Here is a 25,676-nt window from a genome sequence, read left to right on the forward strand (position 1 = left end):
CCGCTCAGTATGAATTGAATACCTTTGACTGCAAGAAATATTTGGCCTTGACATTTGCAGACACTTTAAAACAACCATGTAATTATAAAAATGTGGCTTTTATACTGCATGCAAGAGGGCAAGTAAATTACTGTTCTTTGTTTTTGTGATGAATATCGCCCCAGCACATGTATTTTATCAGTTGTGACATAATGAAAGTATCTTGTTTTTTAATCTGAACTTCTCATCTGTGCCTTAGAATCCCTTCCTGGGAATTTATTTGCAATCCAAAATTATCCTTTGCATTTCCTTTTCTTGCCTTTTATAGAAAGATTTATATGTGCAGTACATTGTGTATTATTTCAGCTTATTTGCCATGTTAATAACACAAAAACTCAAAAAAGTTACCACAGAGGGTGTCAACCCCACGCCATCAGATTACTATTCTGTACTCATTCCACCATACCAAACGCTGCCTGGAAACTATGTTAACATAAATAGTCTTGCTTCGTCTGAGCCATGACAAAAATGCTATTTATTTTCTAAATTCTTGGCCATTTGGAGCTAGCTCCCACTTCTATCACTTTCATCTTTGGCCAAGCCCTGCACAAACCACACATCTGAATGGAATCGATGACAACTAGAATGCTTGTACCCTTTCGAGCCTTAATTACAACAGTTTATGTGTTTTATCCAGGTTGGATAAAATGCATTTTAGAGCAATTAGATTGTGTCTCAGAGCAATGAATTCCAGATCAACTAATGCTATGCTGGTGGAAGCCAAAGAAATAGCTCTTAACATCGAACAGAAATTATTGACTGACAAATTTATCCTACGACATTCTGCAATTATTAACCTTCCTGTGCTCATAATAATTAGAAAACTGGTGAATGTAGTAGATCAAAGAAGCAGACCAGCAGCCATTTGGGAGCCCCTATTTAATCAGATGCCTTACTGATTTACATTATACTGCATGGTTTAAAATATTATAAATTCCAGATTTTCTTTATGATGACAAAGTCAGTTTCAAGAAACCTCAAGTATATCATTAAGAGATTATATTCAGTAATACCTCTAACAGTATGCTCACGAATTTCATACAGTCTAGATGATTTGATCATGTTAAAATTTTATACTAATGGCTCTAGGACCGAAAATGGAGCAAGATATGTCTGCTACTGCCCATTTATTGAAAGATACAAAATGTATGCTACTCCTCAGCAAGCCTCCATATACATAGCTGATGTCTTTGTAATTAGGGCAGCTTTAAATACGGAAAATCAAAATTTTCAAAATTCTTTGTGCTAACAGACTGCAGAAGTGTGTATAAAAACCAACAACTGGAGTCAAGCAAATAAATATGCCTTCTCCAGGGGACAATGCCTTACATAGCACTGACCATGCGGGAGGATGGGTTTGCATGTTTGCGTGACACTAAAGACTGTATTGGTGGCATGGTAGCTACTGTCAGGGTCTCCAAGCTGGACAGGTCTCAGCGGATGAACCTGATGAAAGAATGTTCTACAATGCCTCATCTCTTCACATTTCCATTTTCATTGTCCTTCCACTACTCACTAGGTACCCAACCAAAGGTGTGATGTGATTAATTCCTTGGGGTTTGAGGCACATGGGAAGATGAGTTATAAACAGAGCCTCAGGGATACCAGGGAGTAATTTGGCTTACACCAGCAGCCAGTGGAGTGAACCTGATATATCCCCAATTTTTATAGGACCAAAATGGAGAACATGGAAAAGAAATTACAATATTGAGAGACCTGGTGATATCTCAAAAACACAACTGGTGATATCTCAAAAACACAAAAACCAACCTTCAAATTGGTGGTATCTATTTCTACAACAGGACTGGCTAACAGACCCGTCCAAGAAGCAGAAAACGTCACTGAGAAGCTATACCATATCAAGATCAAATCCTTGTCTGAGGCTCTGAATTAGAAACTTCTAAAATAACAAAAAGAAAAAAAAGGCAAATAATGATATATGGAGGGAAGTAAAAGGTCTGAAACCTAAGACCTAGGAATAAAAAAAAGATAGATTTCTTCCACCTCCAAGACAGGGAACAAGAAAACAAGGGAAGAATCTGTTACTCCCACTTCTCAGGATACCCCAATCCTTAGACAGGAGCCAGGAAACAGACTTTTAATATGGCACTCTTAGATTTTACCTTGGCAGTTATACAACAGGGATATCCACTGATCAACATAGCAGGACGAGCTATTTCAGAAGGCTCTTTTTGAAAAGATTGGGAGGGACGCAAGTCTAGGTCCTGAATTCAACAGGATCTATCTGGAAAAAGATGCTCTAAACTTTGACTGTGATGGGATGGGAACATGAATCAGCTTAAGAAGCTGTTTGCCAAGAAAGCTGTTAGTCAAGGCAGCAGTGGAACTCTTCACGACCATAAAAATATTGATTTGGGTATCAAAACTTCTTAAGGATGTTCCTTCACATGTTCTGTTTCAGAAAGTATGGGTGCAGAACCAGAATGCCTCAACAGATGATTGGAGTGTAATCTCCCAGAAGGTTGTATCTGACAGCGAAACCCTTGGGGGAAGTCGGTGAGGAATCCCTGAATGCTATGTGAGAGGAGAACCTGAAGCTGTATTTAGCATTCTTGCAGGTTGCTTTCAAGGTAATTTTAAGGACATCGAAAATAATGATGGTGACAAGTTGTCAAATGGAAGTGTTGCCAATAAACCTGGAACACAATAAGGTGGCAATTGCTGCCTTGAATCACCTTCTGGGAAGACAGGCTGTGGACTTGACCCTGACCCAGGAACCCTATATATATGAACAGGATGTACCAAACCTTGGAGGTGCTGGAGGTAAGTTAATTATTTATTTTAAAAAAAAGGAACTATAGAACATGTATTAATGTTGACAAGGGAATTTCATTCATGCAATGGTGAACTTCTGTGGCAGGAACTTGGCGACAATCAGAACGAAAGAGCATACGGAAGGAAGCACAAGTCAATTTTTACTGGTCACAGCTTGCCTTCCTTAAGAGGACAGTGCTGCTTTTTCCCAAAAAGTGAGGATACTGGTGGACAGCTACTTCCAGCTGAATGAAAAACTGCTGGTTGATTATTGTGCTAACACCCACAAACTGCTTTGGAGAAGCAGTAAGGCCAACAGCAGAGTTTAATAGCTGCTGGAATATCTATTGGAGAGTAAGTTAGAGATCTTGAATAGTGAAAAGGAAATTATATTAGGAATAGATGGCGGGAAGAAGTAACAGACATAGCTTTTGGGTCCATCTTAATGGGTAGTTATGTCAAACAATGGCATGGAGTGATGGAGCCATCATTATCTGATCATTTTTGGGGCTGAAATGGGTGTTAAACATATCCTGTCTTATAGTAATCCTAGGAAAACAAACTGGGACTCGCACAGAAAAATCTAGCTCATGCTTATTAGAAATTAGAACTTCTACAAGAAATCCAGTAGATCTTAAGATTATGGGTTGATACTCATTCCCTTCCCCAACCGCCTGAGTGATGAACGCCTGTACATCCTCCTTCAAAGTTCCTCCACCATTACTGTACTTTACTGTCACTCATAAATGTTTTACCATACACATTACTCATTCATCGGTGAATTTCAGCTGCAATGCATCACTCAGCATAAAGAAATCGAATGACAGCATGCACTTCACACTTGGGGAGAGCCACTATTGTTCTTGGCATGTTTACATCCTCACTGAGTGCTCAGAACTGATAAGTGCTATGTGATGTGATCGCTGGGCGTACTATAGACACTGAAAAAAGCTATGTTGGGCTTTCACTGTGGTTTTAATTTTGCGACTGATTAGATCCTTAGAATAAAAATAAAGGCCCTCATACTTTGCAAGTTTGAAAGTACTGTTACAACAATGGTAATATGCGCTAGAAAACGGTGCAAAACTAGTGTAGGAAACAGTATCTAATGGTCAGCCCCAGGAAACATTTGCAGTACTGTTCACAAGAAAGCGTATCCAAAACATGTACTTAAATCTTAAGCTCTTCAACAAGGCAGAAGGTGCCCTCATACACTCGGCTTGCGGTAAAAATTGGCGTGCAAGCCCCAGGAGCATGTTCTGGATATATATCTCTCAAATGAGACCTAAGATATTTCTGTGGCTTGATGCAAGTACAAACAATGCCAATTTTTCATGAATTTGTGTAACTGGTTAAGAAATTTACCTAGTTTTATAAGTAAGAGTAAGCAAAGTCTAGCTTTAATGGAAACAACAGAACATAGCTTTTGGAAAACCAGTATCATATAACAAACACAGAAGCACTTCATGCAACAATAACCAATGCATACATTGGTGAAGAATCTTCCATGTTTTTCATGGCTAGAACAGCCAATGTCATTGAGGTCAGTATGTTAAATGGCTTGTGCAGTGGACAGAACGGGAATATTAACTTTACAGTCATGCTCATGAATACATTTCATAAAGAAGGACACTGTAGTAGTAAATTGTAGGCTATTAATCCCAAGTTCCTTTAACTTGGTGACACCCACATGGAAGCTGAGACCATTCATGCAGCTGTTGATAAACAAAAAAATAATACAACGGCAGAAATTGAAACATCTAGGGACTGGGATAGTCTGATCAAATAAGTTGCTAGGAAACCACCTATACATGTAGTCAAACTTCAGCAAACAATTTTTTTTTTTTTTTTTAATTTTATTTCAGTGGACTTTTAAGTCAATGTTATGTTCATAGAAAATTAAACATTTTGGCTAACAATAAAATGTGCCACACCATATGGGATGCAGCATAAGCAAAAATGCATCAGGAAAGATTGGTTGGTAGGTAAAAAGAGGGGGGAAAAGACCAAACTATGAGATCATTGGTCCCTTGTTCCTAATAAAACAATGCCACAAGTATGAGAATAAAACGGATGAGACATAGAACACAAAACGGAAAGAAAGGAAAAACTACAAGAACGAAGGAAAGGCAACGAAACCTAAAAGGAACAAAAGAGGACAAGAAAACAACAGAGATGCTAGAAACAGAAGAGAGTAAAACAAGAAAGCAGATTACAGTGATTGACCAACCATGAGAATAAAGAGGAGAAGCCAGCTACTCTGCAACACATTAAAACTTCCACCCTAAAAGCACTAGGGTGTAGGACACAGAAGGACACAGGACATGTGCTAAAACCTACATAGAAGTATAAAACCCACTCTCACGGATAAAACTTGAAACTAAAGCTGCTGCTGAGGCATTGTCGCCCAATGCCGAAGGTAGGGAGCTGGAAAAGTTAAAAGTCTGTTGAAGAGCAGCTAAAAGTGGGCAGTCCAGCAAGAGGTTGACGACTGTCATTTGGGAGTCATAGCGACACTGAGGTGGGTACTCACTATGGAATAGGTAACCATGGGCTTTTATGGCCAATGCAGAGCCGGAAGAGAACAACTGATTTTCTGTGAGAGGACCGCATGGAAGACTGCCATACATTCGTCGTCTCCCTAATTATACGCAGGTGCGTAGTGTTATGCCATTCCATGTCCCAAAGCCTGAAAACCATACAGCATAAGACAGAACGCAGGTCAGCTTAAGAGGTACCCAACTCCAAAAACGGTTTCCGCGTCGCCTGTTTGGACAGCCTATCGGCAAGTTTGTTGCCTGGGATTCCAACATGTCCAGGGGTCCACACAAACACCACTGAACGACGGGACCGTTCCAGGGCATAGATGGACTCCTGGATGGACGCTACCAGAGGATGGGGTAGCACTGGTTGATAGCTTGTAGGCTACCCAATGAGTCAGTACACAGCAGAACTGACACGCCAGGGCATGAGTGGAAGTGCTCAAGAGCACGAGATATGGCAGTCCGCTCTGCAGTGTAAACACTGCAGCCATCTGGCAAGCAGTGCTGTTCAATATGTCCTCCATGAACATACGCAAAGCCTACGTGACCATCTGCCATCGAGCCACCGGTGTAAACTACTTCTGAGCCCCGAACACATCAAGAATCGAGAGGAAGTGACAGCGGAGAGCCGCAGGGTTAACGGAGTCCTTAGGGCCACGTGAAAGGTGGCCGAGGCGTACACCATGGAGGCGTATGTGAATGGACTGCAAGTAGAGGTGGTAAAGGGAAGGACTCCAGTTCGGAGAGAAGGGACCGCACGTGAACCGCAATCGTTAGCCCCAACCTGGGCAGCCGATGCAGGAGATGGACTGCCGCGGGCAGGAAAAGGATATGGTAATTCGGATGCTCAGGAGAACTATGAATGTGTGCAACATAACTGGCAAGCAGTTGTGCACATCTGATCTGCAAGGGAGGGACCCGAGCCTCCATCAGTATGCTGGTCACCAGACTCGTCCTAAAAGCTCCTGTCACTAGTTGAATCCCACAGTGGTGCACAGGGTTGAGTAAATGCAATGCTGAGGGTGCTGCTGAACCATAAACCACATTCCCATAGCCAATTTGGGATTGGACAAGGGCTCTGCAGAGCCACAGCAGCCTAGAGCAATCTGCATCCAAATTGGTGTTGCTCAGGCAACAGACAGCATTTGAGGTGCTGCCAGCACTTCTGCTTAAGCTGATGAAGATGAGGAAGCCAAGTCAATCAAGTGCAAAAACCAGTCCTAAGAATCGATATGTCTCCACTACAGTGAGTGGATCGTCATGAAGGTAAAGTTCTGGGTCCGGATGAACGGTACAATGCCGACAAAAGTGCATGACACACGACTTTGCAGCTGAAGACTGGAAGTCATGGGCTAGAGTGCATGACTGTGCCTTGCGGATGGCTCCCTGTAGGCAACACTCAGCAACACCAGTACTGAACAGCAGTACAAAATGCAGAAGTTGTCTGCATACAGAAAAGGTGAGACAGAGGGCCCGACAACTGCTGCTAGACCGTTAACGGCCACTAAACATAGAGAGACACTCAATACAGAGCCCTGCGGGACTCCATTCTCCTGGATATGGATGGAATTATGGGATGCACTAACTTGGACATGTAAAGTATGGAACGACAGGAAGTTTTGGATAAAAATCGGGAATAGGCCCCGGAGACCCCACTCATACAATGTGGCAAGGATATAATGTCGCCAGGTCGCGTCGTATGCTTTACGTAAGTCAAAAAAGACAGCAACCAGGTGTTGCCATCTGGAAATAGCTGTTTGGATGGTAGAATTGAGGGACACAAGACTATCAGTGGTAGAGCGAGCCTGGCAGAAGCCGCCCTGACATGGAGCCAGTAGGCCGCGTGACTCCAGGACCCAACCCAATCGCCGAAATACCATACATTCCAGCATCTTACAAAGAACGTTGATGAGGCTGATGGGCCAATAGTGATCCACATCAAGCAGATTTTTACCGGGTTTGAGCACCGAAATGATGGTGCTCTCTCGCCATTGCGATAGAAAGATGCCATCACACCAGATACGGTTAAAGACAACAAGGAGATGTCACTTGTAGTCAGATGACAGATGTTTAATCATCTGGCTGTGGATCCGATCACACCCAGGAGCTGTGTCGGGGCAATGTGCAAGGACACTGAGGAGCTCCCACTCTGTAAATGGGATGTTATAGGATTCACTGTGGCATAAAGTGATTGAGAGGACATTCCCTTCCAGTCACTGTTTGAGAGTGCGAGAAGCTGGGAGGCAGTTCTCCAATGCAGAGGCTTGAGCAAAGTGCTCAGCAATTGTGTTTGCGTTGGTAGATAACACGCCATTTATGGTAACACCAGGAACACCTGTTGGGGTCTGGTACCCGAAAAGACGTTTGATCTTTGCCCAGACTTGGGGAGGTGACGTATGGCACCCAATAGTTGAGATGCATCTCTCCCAACACTCCTGCTTCTGTCATTTGATAAGTTGGCGAACTCAGGCACAGAGCCATTTAAAGGCTCTGAGATGCTCCACGGAAAGGTGCCGCTTATGCCGCTGTAGAGCTCGCCGATGTTCCTTAATTGCTTCAGCGTCTTCCGGCAAACAGCAAGGGACTGCCTTACGCCTCGGGCACCCTAAAAAGTGAGGGATCGTGTTTTCTGCTGCAGAAAAAATTGTTGTAGTCACCTCCTCAACCATCACATCAATGTTACCGTGTGTGGGGGAGATTCAATGGTGACAGCAGAGGTGAAAGTTCCCCAGTCCACCTTATTTAAAGCCCATCTGGGTAGGTGTCTGTGGGCCATGCTGTGGCAGTGACAGGAAGATGGGGAAGTGGTCACTACCACACAGGTTGTCATTTGCTCTCCAGTGGATAGATGGGAGAAGTCCTGGGCTGCAAATTGATAAATCAATGGCTGAGTAACTACCATGAGGCACACTGAAAGGTGTGGTGGCCCCAGTATTTAAGAGGCAGAGGTTGAACTGAGACAGTAAAGTTTTGACATCTCTGCCTCAGCCAGTAAGCACAGTGCCACCCCACAAGGGGTTATGGACATTAAAATCTCCCAAAAGTAGGAAAGGTTTAGGGAGTTGATCAATCAGTGCAGCTAATACATTCAGGGGTACTGCATCATCTGGAGGAAGATATACATTGCAGACAGTTATTTCCTGTGTCATCCTTATTCTGAAAACCACAGCTTCAAGAGGAGTTTGAAGGGGCACAGGTTCACTACAGACTGAGTTTAGGACATTAATGCAAACTACACCTGACACTCGATTATAGTCGCTACGGTTCCCGTAATATCCCTTACAGCCACAGACGGCAGGGGTCCGCATTGCTGGGAACCAGGTTTCCTGCAGAGCAATGCAGATAGCAGGTGTAAAGCTTAACAGTTACCATAGCTCAGCCAGGCGATGGAAAAAACCGTCGCAATTCTACGGGAAGATGATGTCATTGTGAGACTGGGAAGGCATGGAACATTCAATGAGGTAGTTTGTACCTCAGAGGCGCCTGCTGCCACCGACTTATTGCCTGAGCAGTCTATATCCATTATGTCTGAGGGTCTGGTGAGATCTAGGTCCTCAGAGGACGCCAAAATATCCACTCCATCCTCAGACACAGAGCTTCTAGGTAGAGGTAGTGTGGGTGCCACCGCAATTTCCTTTGTCTTAATGGTTTTTTTTTTTTTTTTTTCTTTCTCTCGCTGCTTCTTGGGTTTCCCTGGCTGGGAGGACTTCACTGGCTCAGTCTCCAGGACTGAGGATGAGCGTGAAGCCCTATGACCAGCTGCTTTTGGGCTCTTCCGCCATTGGTGGGTGTCATTTTCCCCACTAGCAGAGACGTGGGAAGGGAGTGACCCAAGGGATCCCTTCCTCGTGAGAGAAGTCGAAGAAGACTTACGCTTCTCAGGCTTAGAAGTGGTGACAGATGTCCTCGATGGTTTGGGGGGCGGGGGGGGGGGGGGGGGGGGTAATTGCTCCCGAAGTAGGTGGAGCAGGAGCAGCGGGGAGGGAAATGCCCCCCACCATCAAAGGGGCAGGCGTAGTCTTCCGGCTCTGAGAGGTTACGGGGGTTGGCGGAGCTGATTGTGCCACAACTGTAGTAGTGGCGGCATAAGATGATGTCATACGCACAGGATTCAAGTGTTCAAATTTTCTCTTAGCCTCAGTGTAGGTCAGTTGGTCCAGGATCTTGTACTCCATGAGTTTCCTTACTTTCTGGAGAATCCTGCAGTCTGGCAAGCAAGGCTAATGGTGCTCTCTGCAGTTGACACAGATGGGAGGCGGGGCACATGGAGTATTGGGATGTGATGGGCGTCCAAAATTTCAACATGTGATGCTGGAAGTACAGTGGGAAGACATGTGGCCGAACTTTCAGCACTTAAAGCACCGCATCAGGGGAGGGGTAGAGGGCTTTAGATCACAGCTGTAGACCATCACCTTGACCTTCTCGGGCAATGTATCACCCTCGAAGGCCAAGATGAAGGCACCGGTTGCAACCTGGTAATCCCTCGGACCCTGGTGGACATGCCGGATGAAATGTACACCTTGCCGCTCTAAATTGGCGTGCAGCTCATTGTCAGACTGCAAAAGGAGGTCCCAGTGAAATATGATACCCTGGGCCATATTTAAGCTCTTATGGGGCGTGATGGTTACAGAAACATCCCCAACTTGTCATAAGCAAGTAACGTCCGTGACTGGGCAGAGGATGCTGTTTTGATCAAGACTGACTCAGATCTCATTTTCGACAAGCCCTCCAGTTCCCCAAACTTGTCCTCTAAATGCTCAACAAAAAACTGAGGCTTCGTTGTCATGAAAGAGCTCTAATGTGAAATCAGAGAAGGTATCATGTAGAATATGCAAGCAACACTAGGACTCGATGCCTGGGCCCCGCCACTGACTGCAACATTGCTTCTGGGTGCATATGATTGGCACACCCGTTGGTGCCTTGGCAGAAGAATTGTGGTCCAGTGGCTATATGGGAACAAACTGGCCATGAACCTGACACTTCACCTGAAGATGGTGAGTAGGAAACACTTTGAAATGCTGAAATAACACACTCGAGTGTAGAAGATTTCATCACTACAGTTAAGTTGCCCCTATAGGGATGCCTGTTACATTCTACACTCCTGGAAATTGAAATAAGAACACCTTGAATTCATTGTCCCAGGAAGGGGAAACTTTATTGACACATTCCTGGGGTCAGATACATCACATGATCACACTGACAGAACCACAGGCACATAGACACAGGCAACAGAGCATGCACAATGTCGGCACTAGTACAGCGTATATCCACCTTTCGCAGCAATGCAGGCTGCTATTCTCCCATGGAGACGATCGTAGAGATGCTGGATGTAGTCCTGTGGAACGGCTTGCCATGCCATTTCCACCTGGCGCCTCAGTTGGACCAGCGTTCGTGCTGGACGTGCAGACCGCGTGAGACGACGCTTCATCCAGTCCCAAACATGCTCAATGGGGGACAGATCCGGAGATCTTGCTGGCCAGGGTAGTTGACTTACACCTTCTAGAGCACGTTGTGTGGCACGGGATACATGCGGACGTGCATTGTCCTGTTGGAACAGCAAGTTTCCTTGCCGGTCTAGGAATGGTAGAACGATGGGTTCGATGACGGTTTGGATGTACCGTGCACTATTCAGTGTCCCCTCGACGATCACCAGTGGTGTACGGCCAGTGTAGGAGATCGCTCCCCACACCATGATGCCGGGTGTTGGCCCTGTGTGTCTCGGTCATATGCAGTCCTGATTGTGGCGCTCACCTGCACGGCGCCAAACACGCATACGACCATCATTGGCACCAAGGCAGAAGCGACTCTTATCGCTGAAGACGACACGTCTCCATTCGTCCCTCCATTCACGCCTGTCGCGACACAACTGGAGGCGGGCTGCACGATGTTGGGGCGTGAGCGGAAGACGGCCTAACGGTGTGCGGGACCGTAGCCCAGCTTCATGGAGACGGTTGCGAATGGTCCTCGCCGATACCCCAGGAGCAACAGTGTCCCTAATTTGCTGGGAAGTGGCGGTGCGGTCCCCTACGGCACAGCGTAGGATCCTACGGTCTTGGCGTGCATCCGTGCGTCGCTGCGGTCCGGTCCCAGGTCGACGGGCACGTGCACCTTCTGCCGACCACTGGCGACAACATCGATGTACTGTGGAGACCTCACGCCCCACGTGTTGAGCAATTCGGCGGTACGTCCACCCGGCCTCCCGCATGCCCACTATACACCCTCGCTCAAAGTCCGTCAACTGCACATACGGTTCACGTCCACGCTGTCGCGGCATGCTACCAGTGTTAAAGACTGCGATGGAGCTCCGTATGCCACGGCAAACTGGCTGACACTGACGGCGGCGGTGCACAAATGCTGCGCAGCTAGCGCCATTCGACGGCCAACACCGCGGTTCCTGGTGTGTCCGCTGTGCCGTGCGTGTGATCATTGCTTGTACAGCCCTCTCGCAGTGTCCGGAGCAAGTATGGTGGGTCTGACACACCGGCGTCAATGTGTTCTTTTTTCCATTTCCAGGAGTGTATATCAAATATGTAAAAGAACTACACTCCTGGAAATTGAAATAAGGACACCATGAATTCATTGTCCCAGGAAGGGGAAACTTTATTGACACATTCCTGGGGTCAGATACATCACATGATCACACTGACAGAACCACAGGCACATAGACACAGGCAACAGAGCATGCACAATGTCGGCACTAGTACAGTGTATATCCACCTTTCGCAGCAATGCAGGCTGCTATTCTCCCATGGAGACGATCGTAGAGATGCTGGATGTAGTCCTGTGGAACGGCTTGCCATGCCGTTTCCACCTGGCGCCTCAGTTGGACCAGCGTTCGTGCTGGACGTGCAGACCGCGTGAGACGACGCTTCATCGAGTCCCAAACATGCTCAATGGGGGACAGATCCGGAGATCTTGCTGGCCAGGATAGTTGACTTACACCTTCTAGAGCACGTTGGGTGGCACGGGATACATGCGGACGTGTACTGTCCTGTTGGAACAGCAAGTTCCCTTGCCGGTCTAGGAATGGTAGAACGATGGGTTCGATGACGGTTTGGATGTACCGTGCACTGTTCAGTGTCCCCTCGACGATCACCAGTGGTGTACGGCCAGTGTAGGAGATCGCTCCCCACACCATGATGCCGGGTGTTGGCCCTGTGTGCCTCGGTCGTATGCAGTCCTGATTGTGGCGCTCACCTGCACGGCGCCAAACACGCATACGACCATCATTGGCACCAAGGCAGAAGCGACTCTCATCGCTGAAGACGTCACGTCTCCATTCGTCCCTCCATTCACGCCTGTCGCGACACCACTGGAGGCGGGCTGCACGATGTTGGGGCGTGAGCGGAAGACGGCCTAACAGTGTGCGGGACCGTAGCTCAGCTTCATGGAGACGGTTGCGAATGGTCCTCGTCGATACCCCAGGAGCAATAGTGTCCCTAATTTGCTGGGAAGTGGCGGTGCGGTCCCCTACGGCACTGCGTAGATCCTACGGTCTTGGCGTGCATCCATGCGTCGCTGCGGTCCGGTCCCAGGTCGACGGGCACGTGCACCTTCCGCTGACCACTGGCGACAACATCGATGTACTGTGGAGACCTCACGCCCCACGTGTTGAGCAATTCGGCGGTACGTCCACCCGGCCTCCCGCATGCCCACTATACGCCCTCGCTCAAAGTCCGTCAACTGCACATACGGTTCACGTCCACGCTGTCGCGGCATGCTACCAGTGTTAAAGACTGCGATGGAGCTCCGTATGCCACGGCAAACTGGCTGACACTGACGGCGGCGGTGAACAAATGCTGCGCAGCTAGCGCCAATCGATGGCCAACACCGCGGTTCTTGATGTGTCCGCTGTGCCGTGCGTGTGATCATTGCTTGTACAGCCCTCTCGCAGTGTCCGGAGCAAGTATGGTGGGTCTGACACACCGGTGTCAATGTGTTCTTTATTCCATTTCCAGGAGTGTATTTTTAGCAACAGTTTATTAAAGGTTTCTGAACCAACAAGTCATGCATGTGACTGGAAAAAGGTGCAAATTGCTGGAATCTCCATAAAGAGTCACAGGAGAGCATATTTCAGTGATAAAATATTGCAGAACAATAAAATTATTTTCTGATGATTTATGATGAATTTTCAGGAAAATGAAAACCACTTCTGTACAAATCAATATAACTTCTCCAAGCACTGACCAGATAAAACCCAGATTTCTCAGTTCATTCATGAGATCCAGATGGTAGCACAGAGTAGCACAGGTAAATCCAACTTTTCTTGAAATCCTTCAAAACAGTTCCACAGTACCTTGTTACAAAAATACATGCATATAAAATATTTGAACTGATATGCAAGTGGAATGCAGACTTACTAATAAACATCATTCAGAATATTGTTAACAGAGGAGCATTTTAAAAATCTGAAGTAAAGGATAGTGTACTTCCTGGTAATGTGACAGAATCACTACTGGACACAATATAAAGGGTGTGCATAATAACTGAAGATATCTCAAAAAGTACACACTGGATCAAAAAAGTTATAATTCCAATTTGTTTGTCTTGAAGGGGACCTCCAACAACGCCACACTAGGTCTGCCATTCCACCCTGTGCATGGGTGGTGGGAGGCAATTTTGAAATCTTCAGTGGGAACCCCATTTTTTATTGCAGGTTATGACTCTATGGCAAACTCTTCATACATTTTGTCTGAAGCATTTTTTTCATTTCACCACAGAAGATGCTGTAATTGGAGGAATAAAAATGGGTACCACAATTGTAATTTACAACATGCTGCTCAATGGACCTTGAATATCCAATGGCTCCTGAAACATCACCTCCATGCTGTTGGGGTAGGACAGGCCAGTATTTCACAACTTATAATTAGAAATCTCATTTCCAACATTTTATCCCTACAACATATTGAACAGGGGACTACTCAATGCACCACTGGTGCCATGTAGCGAACTATGACGCATTATAACAGGCAGCGCACTGTGACCAGAGCTTACATATCATGGAGACATAAAACAGGTAGCAGTTCTAAATGTTATAATACTTGCACAGTGTTTATTACCTGCACAGCTGCCTATGATTTTAAGAACAGATGTACAAGTGGACGATCATTGTTTCAATCACAAAAGAAAAAACTGAAGTGATCCTGATCTATGGAGAATGTAGGAGGAAAGTTGAAGCTGCTGTATCTTGTATGCCAATCATTTTCCAGAGAAAGCTCACTATTGTTCGTTCTTTTACAAGGTTGTGATCACCTTTATGTCTGATGGCAGTATAAGACCAGCAACAGGAAATGACGCAAATGTGTTACACGAGAAGCTAATGAAATAGCTGTACTAGCAGCAGTGCACCACAACCCCTGGATAAGGATCCAGCAATTACAATGCAATCTGTTATGTCCAGTATTGTCACAATACTGCATTGTCATAAGTATCATTCATACCAAATGTCACTGCATCAAGAACTTGATGGCACCGATTTTCATAATCAGGTAGTGTTTTGTGAATGAGCGAGTCAACAAATGCAAATGACCCTTCTTGGCCGAGGTACTTTTTTCCGATGAGTCAACATTCACAACAGTGTGAACTGGCATAACATGCATTACTGGAGTGTAAACAATCCCCTCTGGTTATGTTAAACTGACCATCAATGCCCTTCATTAGTTGATGTATGGTCTGACATCATGGGGAACAAACTCATTGTCTATATTTTATCAATGGCACATTGAATGGACAAAAATACTAAACATTTTTGGTACAGGAACTACTGGTCCTACAGCAGGATGTTGCCCTGGACTTGCGACAGTGTATGTGATTTCAGCATGATAGTTGCCCAGCCCATTACACAACTGAAGCACGGGAGTTTTTAAACAGTGTTTACATTGATTGCTCGATCGGCAGGGGTGGCCATAGTAACTGGCCCGCTAGGTTGCCAGATTTCTTTCAGTGGGTTCGTTTAAAAGATAAGGTGTACTGTCAGCAAGTGCCAACAGGCCATGAAGATATGGTTGACAGCATCGAAATGCTTGTGCTGACATACCTGCAGGTATGCTTCTGTCCTGTTTATGGTCATTTGAAAAATGGATGCCTAAGCATATCAGAGTTGGTGGCATTACACTTGAACACTTACTCTAATTGGAAAGTAGGGTAGCATTCACCTCAAGCTGCAGTGCTGTGTCGAGTAGTCCTCTGTTCGATATGTCAGAGGAATAAAACACTACGAATATGGTTTCCAATTAGGAGCTATGAAGTAATGGTCTGGCCTACCCTCACAGCATGGAGGTGGCGTCCCATGTGCCATTGTATATACAAGGGCCATTGAGTGGAATGTTATAAATTATGACTTCGTAACCATTTCTAGTCCTCTGATTACAGTGCCTTCTGTGGTGAAATGAAGAAAATAATTCAAACAAAATGAATGTAGATTTTGTAGTAGAATCATAATCTGCAATAAAAAAACATGGGTTCCCATTGAAGATTTCAATGTTGTCCCCCACCAATCACGCATCGAGTGGAGTGGTGTGTTGGGTATGGTATCACTGGATGACCCCCTCCGAGGCAAACAAATTGGAATTATAACTTTTTTTGACCTAATGTGTTGTTTTGCGACATTTCAATGTCTTAAGTTACAATGACCACCTGGTATATAAATGATGACAGTTAGTGTCTGCAGCTCTCTGAGACTGTTCACAGATCATGCAATTGTGTACAGGGAAGTTAGGAAATTGTTATGACAAGCAGAGACACTCGCAGCTGATCGGTGTAGGATGCAAAGACTGGCAGCTGACCCTCAACATAAAAAAACTGCAAAGTAAAGTGAGCAAATAGATGAAAATATCTGATATCATTTGACTAGATGGCCAGTCACTGATAAGTGTGCATTACTGCCACTTTTATAGACTTTGATATCAAGGACAGGCTAAATTTATTCAATGTTCTTTTTCATATCTGCTTCTTTAACAAACTTCTTCATCACTAAATAATGATATGCTTCAGAAACTACTATTTCAAAAGTGTTCATTAACGTCTAATAACAGTACACCACCTAGTGTCACCTCTGTCTTCCTCTGGTAGTCTGTAAATGAATGTTTATGACCTTCATAAACTTTTATTTGTAATGCCAAGCTACACCCATTGGTAAATGCTCGTGTTATTCACGAGTTGTTACTGGTCAGTAATTGGCAGAAAAACAGAAAGTTTCTTCTATGAAGGCACATTCTAGATGACACAAATGATGCATATGTTTTCCCCTGGGACTATAGCCACCTTCCAACTCCAAACCAACTTCTCAATTATTTGTGCAAGTAAGGGAATGCTGGAATATTGTAGAAACAAACTCACTGTAGGGTTTGACAGCCTTTGGAAGAAAGTAAGCTAGGGTTTAATGTCTCATCAGTGTCACGAGACACACATGACTACTTGTAACAGCTTGTTGTTTTCAGTGGATGTCATAAATGTAGATTCGTTTATGTATGAAGTTCAGTCACTCAGGTGATATTCACAGCTCTTCTGCACTGTTGTCAAGTCTGAGAGCATAAGGAAAAAGTTAGTGCATTTGAGATCATTATGAAGATGAGCTGCTATCCAAAGTAACCATTGTTTTCAATGTACACATAAGCTAGATGATTTAGAAGTGAGTTCATTTGGTGTTTTGTAGGCTTTCATGTATTTGCTGTCTGCAGCGAAACAGTATAGGTTTCAAATGTCAAATACTGTAGCTGACTTGGTCCCTCCCACCAAAATTTCTTGCCAGAAACATCAACATCCATCCTTCATATGAAACAAAAGATGAGACTCATCACAGACATCTATCCATTACCAATCAACTATGGTCCATTACTGATACTTCTGAGCAAAATCAAATCTTTTTCATTGACATAGGCATAGCAGGATGATTATACACAGCAGCCATCACAGCTCATTACTCAGCTTGATTTGCTCAAGCACTGTGTAGACATTTATGGGTTTACTGGAAGTGTCTGATTCCACGTCTGCTTTGACCCATGATGTAATGGTGTTGTGATGCGTGACGTCACAATGGCATGGTGTTTTTGAGTTGGTTCGGGTTTGTAGATGCTGTGTTGTTGTATTTGATGGTGCCTTCTGGTGTGGATGTTGACTTGTGGAGTTTAATGTGTGGTACTATGTGCATGTGAATCTTGGTTATTGTTGAGGCAATGTAAGTCTATTTGATTCTGGGTAGTCAGTGCTGTAACATGGATTTAGAAATGTCTTCTTCATTTTCATTGAGTTATTATGTTTTCTTCCTTCTGTTTATATGTTTGGCTTTTTTATTGGGTTTGATTATTTTGGTATTTGTCGTGCAAATGAAAATAATTACTTTTTTATTCAAGCTATAAACATGGCTGTTTCTCAGCAACTGTGTATAATTTTCAAGTAGGAAAAACACTGCCACCCAGCAGGAAATAACTTATGTTAACACAGACATAGGTTTCGACAGCTCTAAGGATACCTTCTCAGAATGAGATTTTGAGAAACCCTAAAATTACTTTGTGAGAAGGCATTCGTTAGAGCTTAGAGTAGATAAGCTCAAGGCAAAAATAAAATGAAACACGGTACGGGCTTCAGCACGTATACCTAGCAAGGAACATCATCAGACGACATGTGTCTGTTGATCTAACGATACAACGCTTGTAAGAACATTAGCGTGTTCAACAAAATAATTTCCTTCAACATTCCTAAGCAATATGCCATTAAATGAGAAAAAAAATCCATAATTTCCCTCCACATAATAATAAAAAATACCTCTTTATTGAGTCATAAAACCAGTCGTCGTCATCTTCCTCTTCTGATATTCCAAGTTCTTCCTCTCGTAATTCATGCCCAGCATCCATCACTGCACGGCACTGTTTATATTTACATCAGAGATGTGTCAAGTTGAACTCTGTCGTAATCTCTGTGACTAGTCAGAGATTTTACTATCAAAGACAAGAGCACCCGAAGCGCTATTGTGGAATCAGGGTATTTTTACAAGGTCTTTTATTCAGGGGCCCCTTCAAGTACAAGAGGCTGTAGTCCGATATAAAATGCACCTATACCTAAATTCTGTAAATATGGCGTCAATGGTTGCGAATATTTTTAATAAGCGCAGTATTATTTAAGATATTTGTTGAATTAGTGAAGAACTCCCTTGTAAGAAAAATACAAGATGCAAGTCATATTTTAAAGCCAATTCTGACTGGCCGTCACGTTACGTCACGTCACCCTACGTCAAGGTTTCTTGGGAACAAAGTTTTGACGGCTGGCGTTATCGCCCTCTGTACATCACAGGACGTGCCTAATATATATAAATATATTGAAAAATGTATGGAAAATTGTAAAGAAAAAGAAAGTTCTGTTGTTAAGTAGCTCCCACGGTAGAGGTGTTGGTCAACTACTGCGGGAAAATCTAGGTCCATAGTACCAGGTCACAAACTTTTTCAAGCCTAGTGCAGATCTGGGTCAGGCAACAGAGGATGTAGATTCTTTATGCAAAGATTTCACGAAGGAGGATTCCGTGGTTATAGCGGGTGGTCCGGGAAAGAGCATTGACAGAGACTCTGAATATTCCATAGAGAGTGACCTGGTGAAGACAGCATCAGCAACGAAACATACGAGTATGGGATTTGTGTCTGTGTTGAGACGCCATGATTGGCCTCATTTGAACTCTTCCGTCAGGAGGGTGAACTTGGAGTTGGAGTGGCTGCTTAGGATGGATATAGGGTCCCATATTGGTTTGATTCCTGTGGATGCTATCGGTAGGTGGGACTATACTAGGCATGGCCTTCACCTCAGTAGAAAAGGGAAGGGAAAACTGTCTGGGTTGATTGCAGAAAACGTAAGGGGGGCACTGTCACAAGTGGTAAAATACCAGTGGTCACAGGTGTCAGAGGAGTGTCTTTTTTAGGATAGGGAAGGGAGAAAGAAAACGAGTTTTAAGAGAGATTAGCAGACACACTCAGTTTGAGAAAAAAGATGAACAGGAGTCAGATTTTAGCATACAGATTCCATTTAAACAATGTTTAACAGAAAGTAATCAGAAGCTACCAGTTCATCTTCGCCAAAGCAGTTATAATCCCATTAGTATGCAGTATCAGTTATCTTTATTACACCAGAACATTCCGGGACTCAGAAATAAAATTGATGAACTACTCATTTGTATTGATGAAATAAATTCATCTAACCAAATTGACATAATCTGCCTCTATTAACATCAAGTGACCACTGGCATAGATATGTTGACATTTCAGGATTTAAGCTAGCTTCCTACTTCTGCAGAGTAGATATGGATGGAGGAGGAGTTGCCACATTTATTAAAAACTGCCATAAATTCAAGAACATTGAAATTAATAAATTCTGTTTAGACCAGCATCTAGAAGCACGCGCAACAGAAGTAGAGTTCCATAACAGATCCTCTATAATAGTAACTCTTTACCGAGCACCTGCAGGAAATTATAATCTATTCACAAACCATCTAGAAGCTCTTTTGGGTTATTTAACAGGAAGAAACAAAGAAATTTTGATTGCTGGTGACTTTAATACAGATTTTCTAATGAAATCTTCCAGTAAACATTTACTGCAGTTAGTAATGTTGTCTTTCAATCTAACTCACACTGTAAACTTTCCAACTAGGATCACGAAATCCTCAAGGACAACCATTGATAACATTTTTATAGACAAATCAAAGGAACAAAATCATATAAAACCTGTAATAAATGGACTATCAGATCACGACATGCAGCTCCTTGTTTTAGATGTAAATTCTGAGCAGATTATCAAGACTGATAAGTCTGAGTACAGGAGAGTAGTCAGTCAATCAAAAATTGAGTGTTTTAGAAAACTGCTCAAAGATATGAACTATAAAGATGTTTATAGTTCCATGACATGAATGAAAAATATAGTACATCCATGAACAATGTCAGTACCATGTTTGAAAACTGTTTTCCTCTAAAAATTACTCAAATGAAACAGAAGTCTATAATAAAACCATGTATTACACAAGGGATGAAGATTTCCTGCAAGACAAAAAGGAAAATGTATCTGTCGACCAAGAATGGCTCCAATACTGACGATTTAGCTAAATACAAGGAATACTGTAAAATATTTAAAAAAAGTAATTCAGACATCTAAACAAATGCACTACGAGAAGAAGATAGCAATGCCAGGGAACAAAATAAAAACAATATGGGATATAGTGAAAGAGGAGACTGGTAGAACCAGAAAGGAACAGGAGCAAATAGCATTAAGGGTAGATGACACATTAGTAACCGATGGGCATAGTGTAGCAAATCTATTTAACAAGTACTTTATATCCCTTACTGATAGAATGGGATTGTCAGGATCAGTAAATAATGCCCCTGAATATCTGAAACTAGGCTTTACAAATAGCTTCAGCTACATGAATACGTCACTCACTTCACCAAAAGAAATAACTTCCATAATAAAATCTTTGAAAACAAAGCATTCTAGTGGTTATGATTAAATATCAACAAATTTAATTAAGGCACGTTTTTTTGAGTTTAGTACAATTCTAAGTTACTTGTGTAACCAGTCAATTATAACTGAGACATTTCCTGACTGGCTAAAATATGCAGATGTTAAGCCTCTATTCAAGAAAGGGGATAAAGAGATACCATCAAACCACAGACCGATTTCACTTTTGCCAGCATTCTCAAAAATTTTAGAAAAGTAATATACAGGCAGCTTCTCAACCATCTGACCACAAATAACATACTATCAAGAACACAGTTTGGATTTCTGAAGGGTTCTGATACCGAGAAGGCTATTTACACCTACAGTGAAAATGTACTTAATTCATTAAATAACAAATTACAAACAGCAGATATTTTCTGTGATTTGCCAAAGGCATTTGATTGTGTGAACCACAACATCCTATTAAATAAATTAGAATTCTATGGTGTCATGGGCAGTGCTGCAAAATGGTTCAAGTCATACCTAGCTAACAGGAAACAAAGGGTGTCAGTACAAGGGACTAGTTAATTAAGTCATCATCAGAATGGGAATAAATTACATGTGGTATCCCACAAGGATCCATCTTAGGGCCACTGCTTTTTCTTGTGTACATTAATGATCTCTCATCAGTTACACTGCCAGAAGCAGAGTTCGTTTTGTTTGCAGATGACACAAGTATTGCAATAAATAGTATGTCGAGTGTAGTTATATAAAGATCTGCTAATGATATTTTCATGGATACTAATAAATGGTTTAAAGCCAACTCATTGACATTAAACTTTGAAAAGACACACTACATGCAATTCATAACCTGTAAGAGGTTTCCACCCAGCATGTGCATAAAGTATGAAGAAGAGCAGATAGAAGAGGTTGACAGTCTTAAATTGCTGGGATTACAACTTCATAATAAATTCAGTTTTGAGGAGCACACCACAGAACTGCAGAAACGCCTTAACAGATCTGTACTTGCAATTCGAGTGTTAGCAGACATAGGCGACATAAAAATGAAAATGCTTGCATACTTTGCCTACTTTCATTCCATAACGTCATACGGTATAATATTTTGGGGGTAACTCTTCAAGTCAAACAAAAGTTTTCAGAGTCCAAAGGCGTGTAATACGTATTATTTGTGGAGTAAATTCACGGACGTCATGTAGAAACCTCTTCAAAGAACCTGGGTATACTCACCACTGCCTCTCAGTATATTTACTCCTTAATGAAATTTGTCCTAAATAATATATCTCTTTTTCAAACAAACAGCTCAGTTCATACATACAATACCAGGAACAAAAATGATCTGCACAAAGACTTAAAAGCACTTACTTTAGATCAAAAAGGGGTCCACTACTCAGGAACACTCATCTTCAATAATTTGCCAGCAAACATAAAAAATTTAGTTACAAATAAAGATCAATTTAAAAGGAGCCTGAAAGACTTACTAGTGGCCAACTCCTTCTACTCCATTGACGAGTTTTTTAATAGGAACAAATTATGTATTGTATATATTCATACTATTAGTATTGTTATTCCAGCTAAAAAAAAAAAAGGTTGACATGTTCCACATCCACGAGGATCTCCTCAGCATGGATCTATGGAACGAAAAACTACTCTAGTCTAATCTAAGTCAAAGTCTTTGAAAGTAGATCACTGGACGTTACGAGAGCTACTGTGACTGCGCTACTTTCAAACATATACTTTGACTGAAGCATCTTGCTGAGGCCATATTGAATTTCGTCAAGCTCGTATTTGGTGTGTTTTATATTATAGCCACATAATAACTTACATCCTATAAAAAAATGTTGTCCCAATACACTAGCACATTCAAGATCTCTCGAAAAGTTACAGTATAATAATACTGAGTTATCAGCGTACAAAGGTTTCAGGAGGCATATGACACAGGACTAGGTCCAAAACTGTCCAACATGTTGTTAGGTAGTGGAAAACTTTTCCTAAAATGAACTGTAAATGCTGTAACTTTTGTTCATGTCCTGTCTTTGGCAAAAATCTAATTATTCAACTTTACGTTTCTCGGAGTTTCTAGGACTTGTCAATATCAATAATTTACAAATTAAGCATGATACACGGAAATTCAAGTGAATATTCAAAACATATTGTTTATCTGGTAAAATCTATCACTGATTGTCAGAACAAAATCTTAAAATGAACAGACACTTGTGAAAAAAAATTGAAAGGTGATTTAGTCTGACTTTAGCCGCCTATAAAGCATAAAAGAAAATTGAAATGCTATTTAATTTAGTAGATTTCTTTTCCAAACAAGAACGTATCTGAATAAAGCAAATATGCAGACGAATCTGGTACTGGTACAGGCATATTCCTGTAGACATTTTTCCTTGTTGTTTCAGTTACTTTCTCGAGCGAAAGAAGAATTTACTTTCCTGACAGAGAACTGCAATTTTTCGCATAAATTAGAACGTACTTCACACAAACAGCACATTTCTTTAGCAGTAGGAGAGCTTCCTCTTAAGTACTTTTTGTGAAATATACCGCTATTTAAATACGTAGTATGTAGTTGGCAGATTCTCACTTTCAAAGAAAGAAAATACAGCAGTAATTGTAATGTTTAGCACAAAACAGAACACACTTCACACAACCAACGCATCTATTTAGCATTGGCGGAGCTTCTTAAGTACTTTCCGCGCTACATACCGCTATGTAAATAACGAGTAAAAAGTATGCAGCTTCTCACTTTCAAAGAAAGAAGAGACAGAAATAGTTTCCTAATTACCAGCGAACGAACAAACTGAACACATAATGAGCTTGTGCGTTAAGTCGCCTGCTGGCGTTCGTGCCGCAGTCACGACGATACCTTGACAACAGGAATTTCTATCTACACCTTCGGGAAAACAACCTCTCTTGAAGTATATTCGAATAAAAGGCACGGGTCGCGGGAGCTCCAAGCTCATTGCCTCCCAATAAACACCCTTGCTCTCATCCTCCAATCTTCGTTTCGTTGTGCTTGCGAAGGTCTTGTTTGACATCAGTGGTTATTCTACGCCTTTATTATTCGTTCTTTGTACTTGTATCTCGGGACAGCAAATCGGGCGCCGATTGGGCGCTCTCAGCTGGCCTCGGGTTTTTAGCGCCTTTTGGTGGTAGTCAGCGAAAGCTTACAGTAGCATGCTGTGAACTACTCGTGTGTTTTGGCTATAATGCGCTAGTTTACTTTAACACACCTCTCATTTGAAAAATGTAAAAATATAGTTGCAATTTATGTCTGCGACATGTGGCAGTAAGAAACACTTAAATCGCCAAATTGTCCAGAACAAAGTCACTACAATCTAATTTCCGTAAAAATGAAGTTTTTACAAGGCGGTATCGGATCCGACACGTCTTGTTTGTTTTCGTTTCCAGAAGAAAGAGCGCTAATGTGTTTTATATACCATACGCAAACCAAAAGAATTTGATTTGTAAGGAGATAAACAGGTTTTTTTTAGCTAAGTGTCATATAAGACATGGCCTTTGGACTGGGTCCTGACATTTCTCCTTGTCGTGGGAAAGGTTAACAATTCTCACAAATGGCTGTTACTTCTTCTTTTTTGTACTTTAGGAGAGTGAAAATCATCAGAGAAGCTGAGGAATACAGCTTCCTATTTAATCTACAAATACTTTGTACAGATTAGGCCTACATTTAAACATAGTTTTAAACATTAGTTTCAATCTCAGACGCCTCAGACTTTTTTCCCCAGAAAAATATGGAAAGAATGTTACCAAAACCTTGTTCTACTCTCATACCAAATATTAGTCTTCTCATATGTGAAACTTGTACAAAATTTCGTCTAAATCGAAAGAGATGAAATAATAAATTTATTTATTTGAACAATTTGATGTATCCTTTGATAATATATAGCAGCTATAAGTTTACAAACCGTATCAAAGAAACAATGTGTCACTTACTAAGTTATGGTTCTTACCATAAAAACAAAAGTGCTTTATTTTTTTAACTGATTGTCGTTAGCAACAACGATTTTCATTTGCTGTTTATCTTTCAGTAAAAACACTAATGGCAATCAGACAGCAAAGGCAGTTTTTATTCTAGACACTCGTAGTTGTACAGTCTTAATAATCAATAATCCTAAATTCCTGCGACACAGTTCGCACTTTACTGGCAATTTCTTCATTCAAAACATCTTAAGTGAGAAAGTTTCCTAGGCTTACCGAGTGTGCACTGTAAAACAGTTTGCCCAGTTTTCAAAATGTTTCACACACAGACGAAAACTACATAAACACTGGCATTAATAGATCTTACTCTAACAATAGACTCATTAAGCCAACTAGCTTATATCACAGTGCCAATCTACAGGTTTTGATTCTTCACCCCACTGCAATACATGAATAAATGCTTCTGCACCTTCTTGATTGTGAAATATAATTACAATAGCCTTTGTGTTATAGGCAGATTCAATCCGCTGAAATGAATGCTACATAAAAATATAAAGCTACTCATCAGCTGCTTTAGTCAGATAGAAACTGCATAAAGTCACATTACTTAAAGATAAAATTCAAGTTGAAGTTAATGAAGGAAACAAGCGACAATGAAGTTTATGTAGCTATTGGGTGATGAAAAATATTATTTAAAGGCAAGAAAACATTTTATTAGCTTTGTAATTACACCCTGGATACGAAAAAAAACAAAACACATTTTACTGTAAGAAAAAAAAACACACAGAAGTTACACACAAGCCAAGAATAAAGATATTGACAGCAGAGTCGTGGAGCAGCACATAAATATAGACATCAAAGAATTTTTTCTTTTCTTTTAACACTTCCTCCAAAAGAAAAAATCATGAAATTATTGCTTTGTCTCTTGCATGCCAATTTCTGAACATAGAA

The 25,676-nt window shown here is 42.2% G+C and overlaps 1 protein-coding gene across 2 annotated transcripts in view; it reads right to left on the bottom strand.

Moving 5' to 3' along the window:
• Positions 1-18,223, bottom strand: part of LOC126458514 (WD repeat-containing protein 73-like) — a 131,023-nt gene extending 112,800 nt beyond the window's left edge. Inside the window, exon 1 of one of the 2 annotated variants that reach the window (XM_050095617.1) lies at positions 18,120-18,223. In XM_050095617.1, the coding sequence (XP_049951574.1) occupies positions 18,120-18,208 (89 nt within the window). In that variant the 5' untranslated portion in view covers positions 18,209-18,223. The remainder of the gene's footprint in view (positions 1-18,119) is intronic. The other variant, XM_050095622.1, reaches the window with a different exon arrangement.
• Between the last annotated feature and the right edge of the window lie 7,453 nt (positions 18,224-25,676).

Source organism: Schistocerca serialis, chromosome 1, assembly GCF_023864345.2.
Source record: "Schistocerca serialis cubense isolate TAMUIC-IGC-003099 chromosome 1, iqSchSeri2.2, whole genome shotgun sequence".
In the NCBI taxonomy this organism is placed as follows: domain Eukaryota; kingdom Metazoa; phylum Arthropoda; class Insecta; order Orthoptera; family Acrididae; genus Schistocerca; species Schistocerca serialis.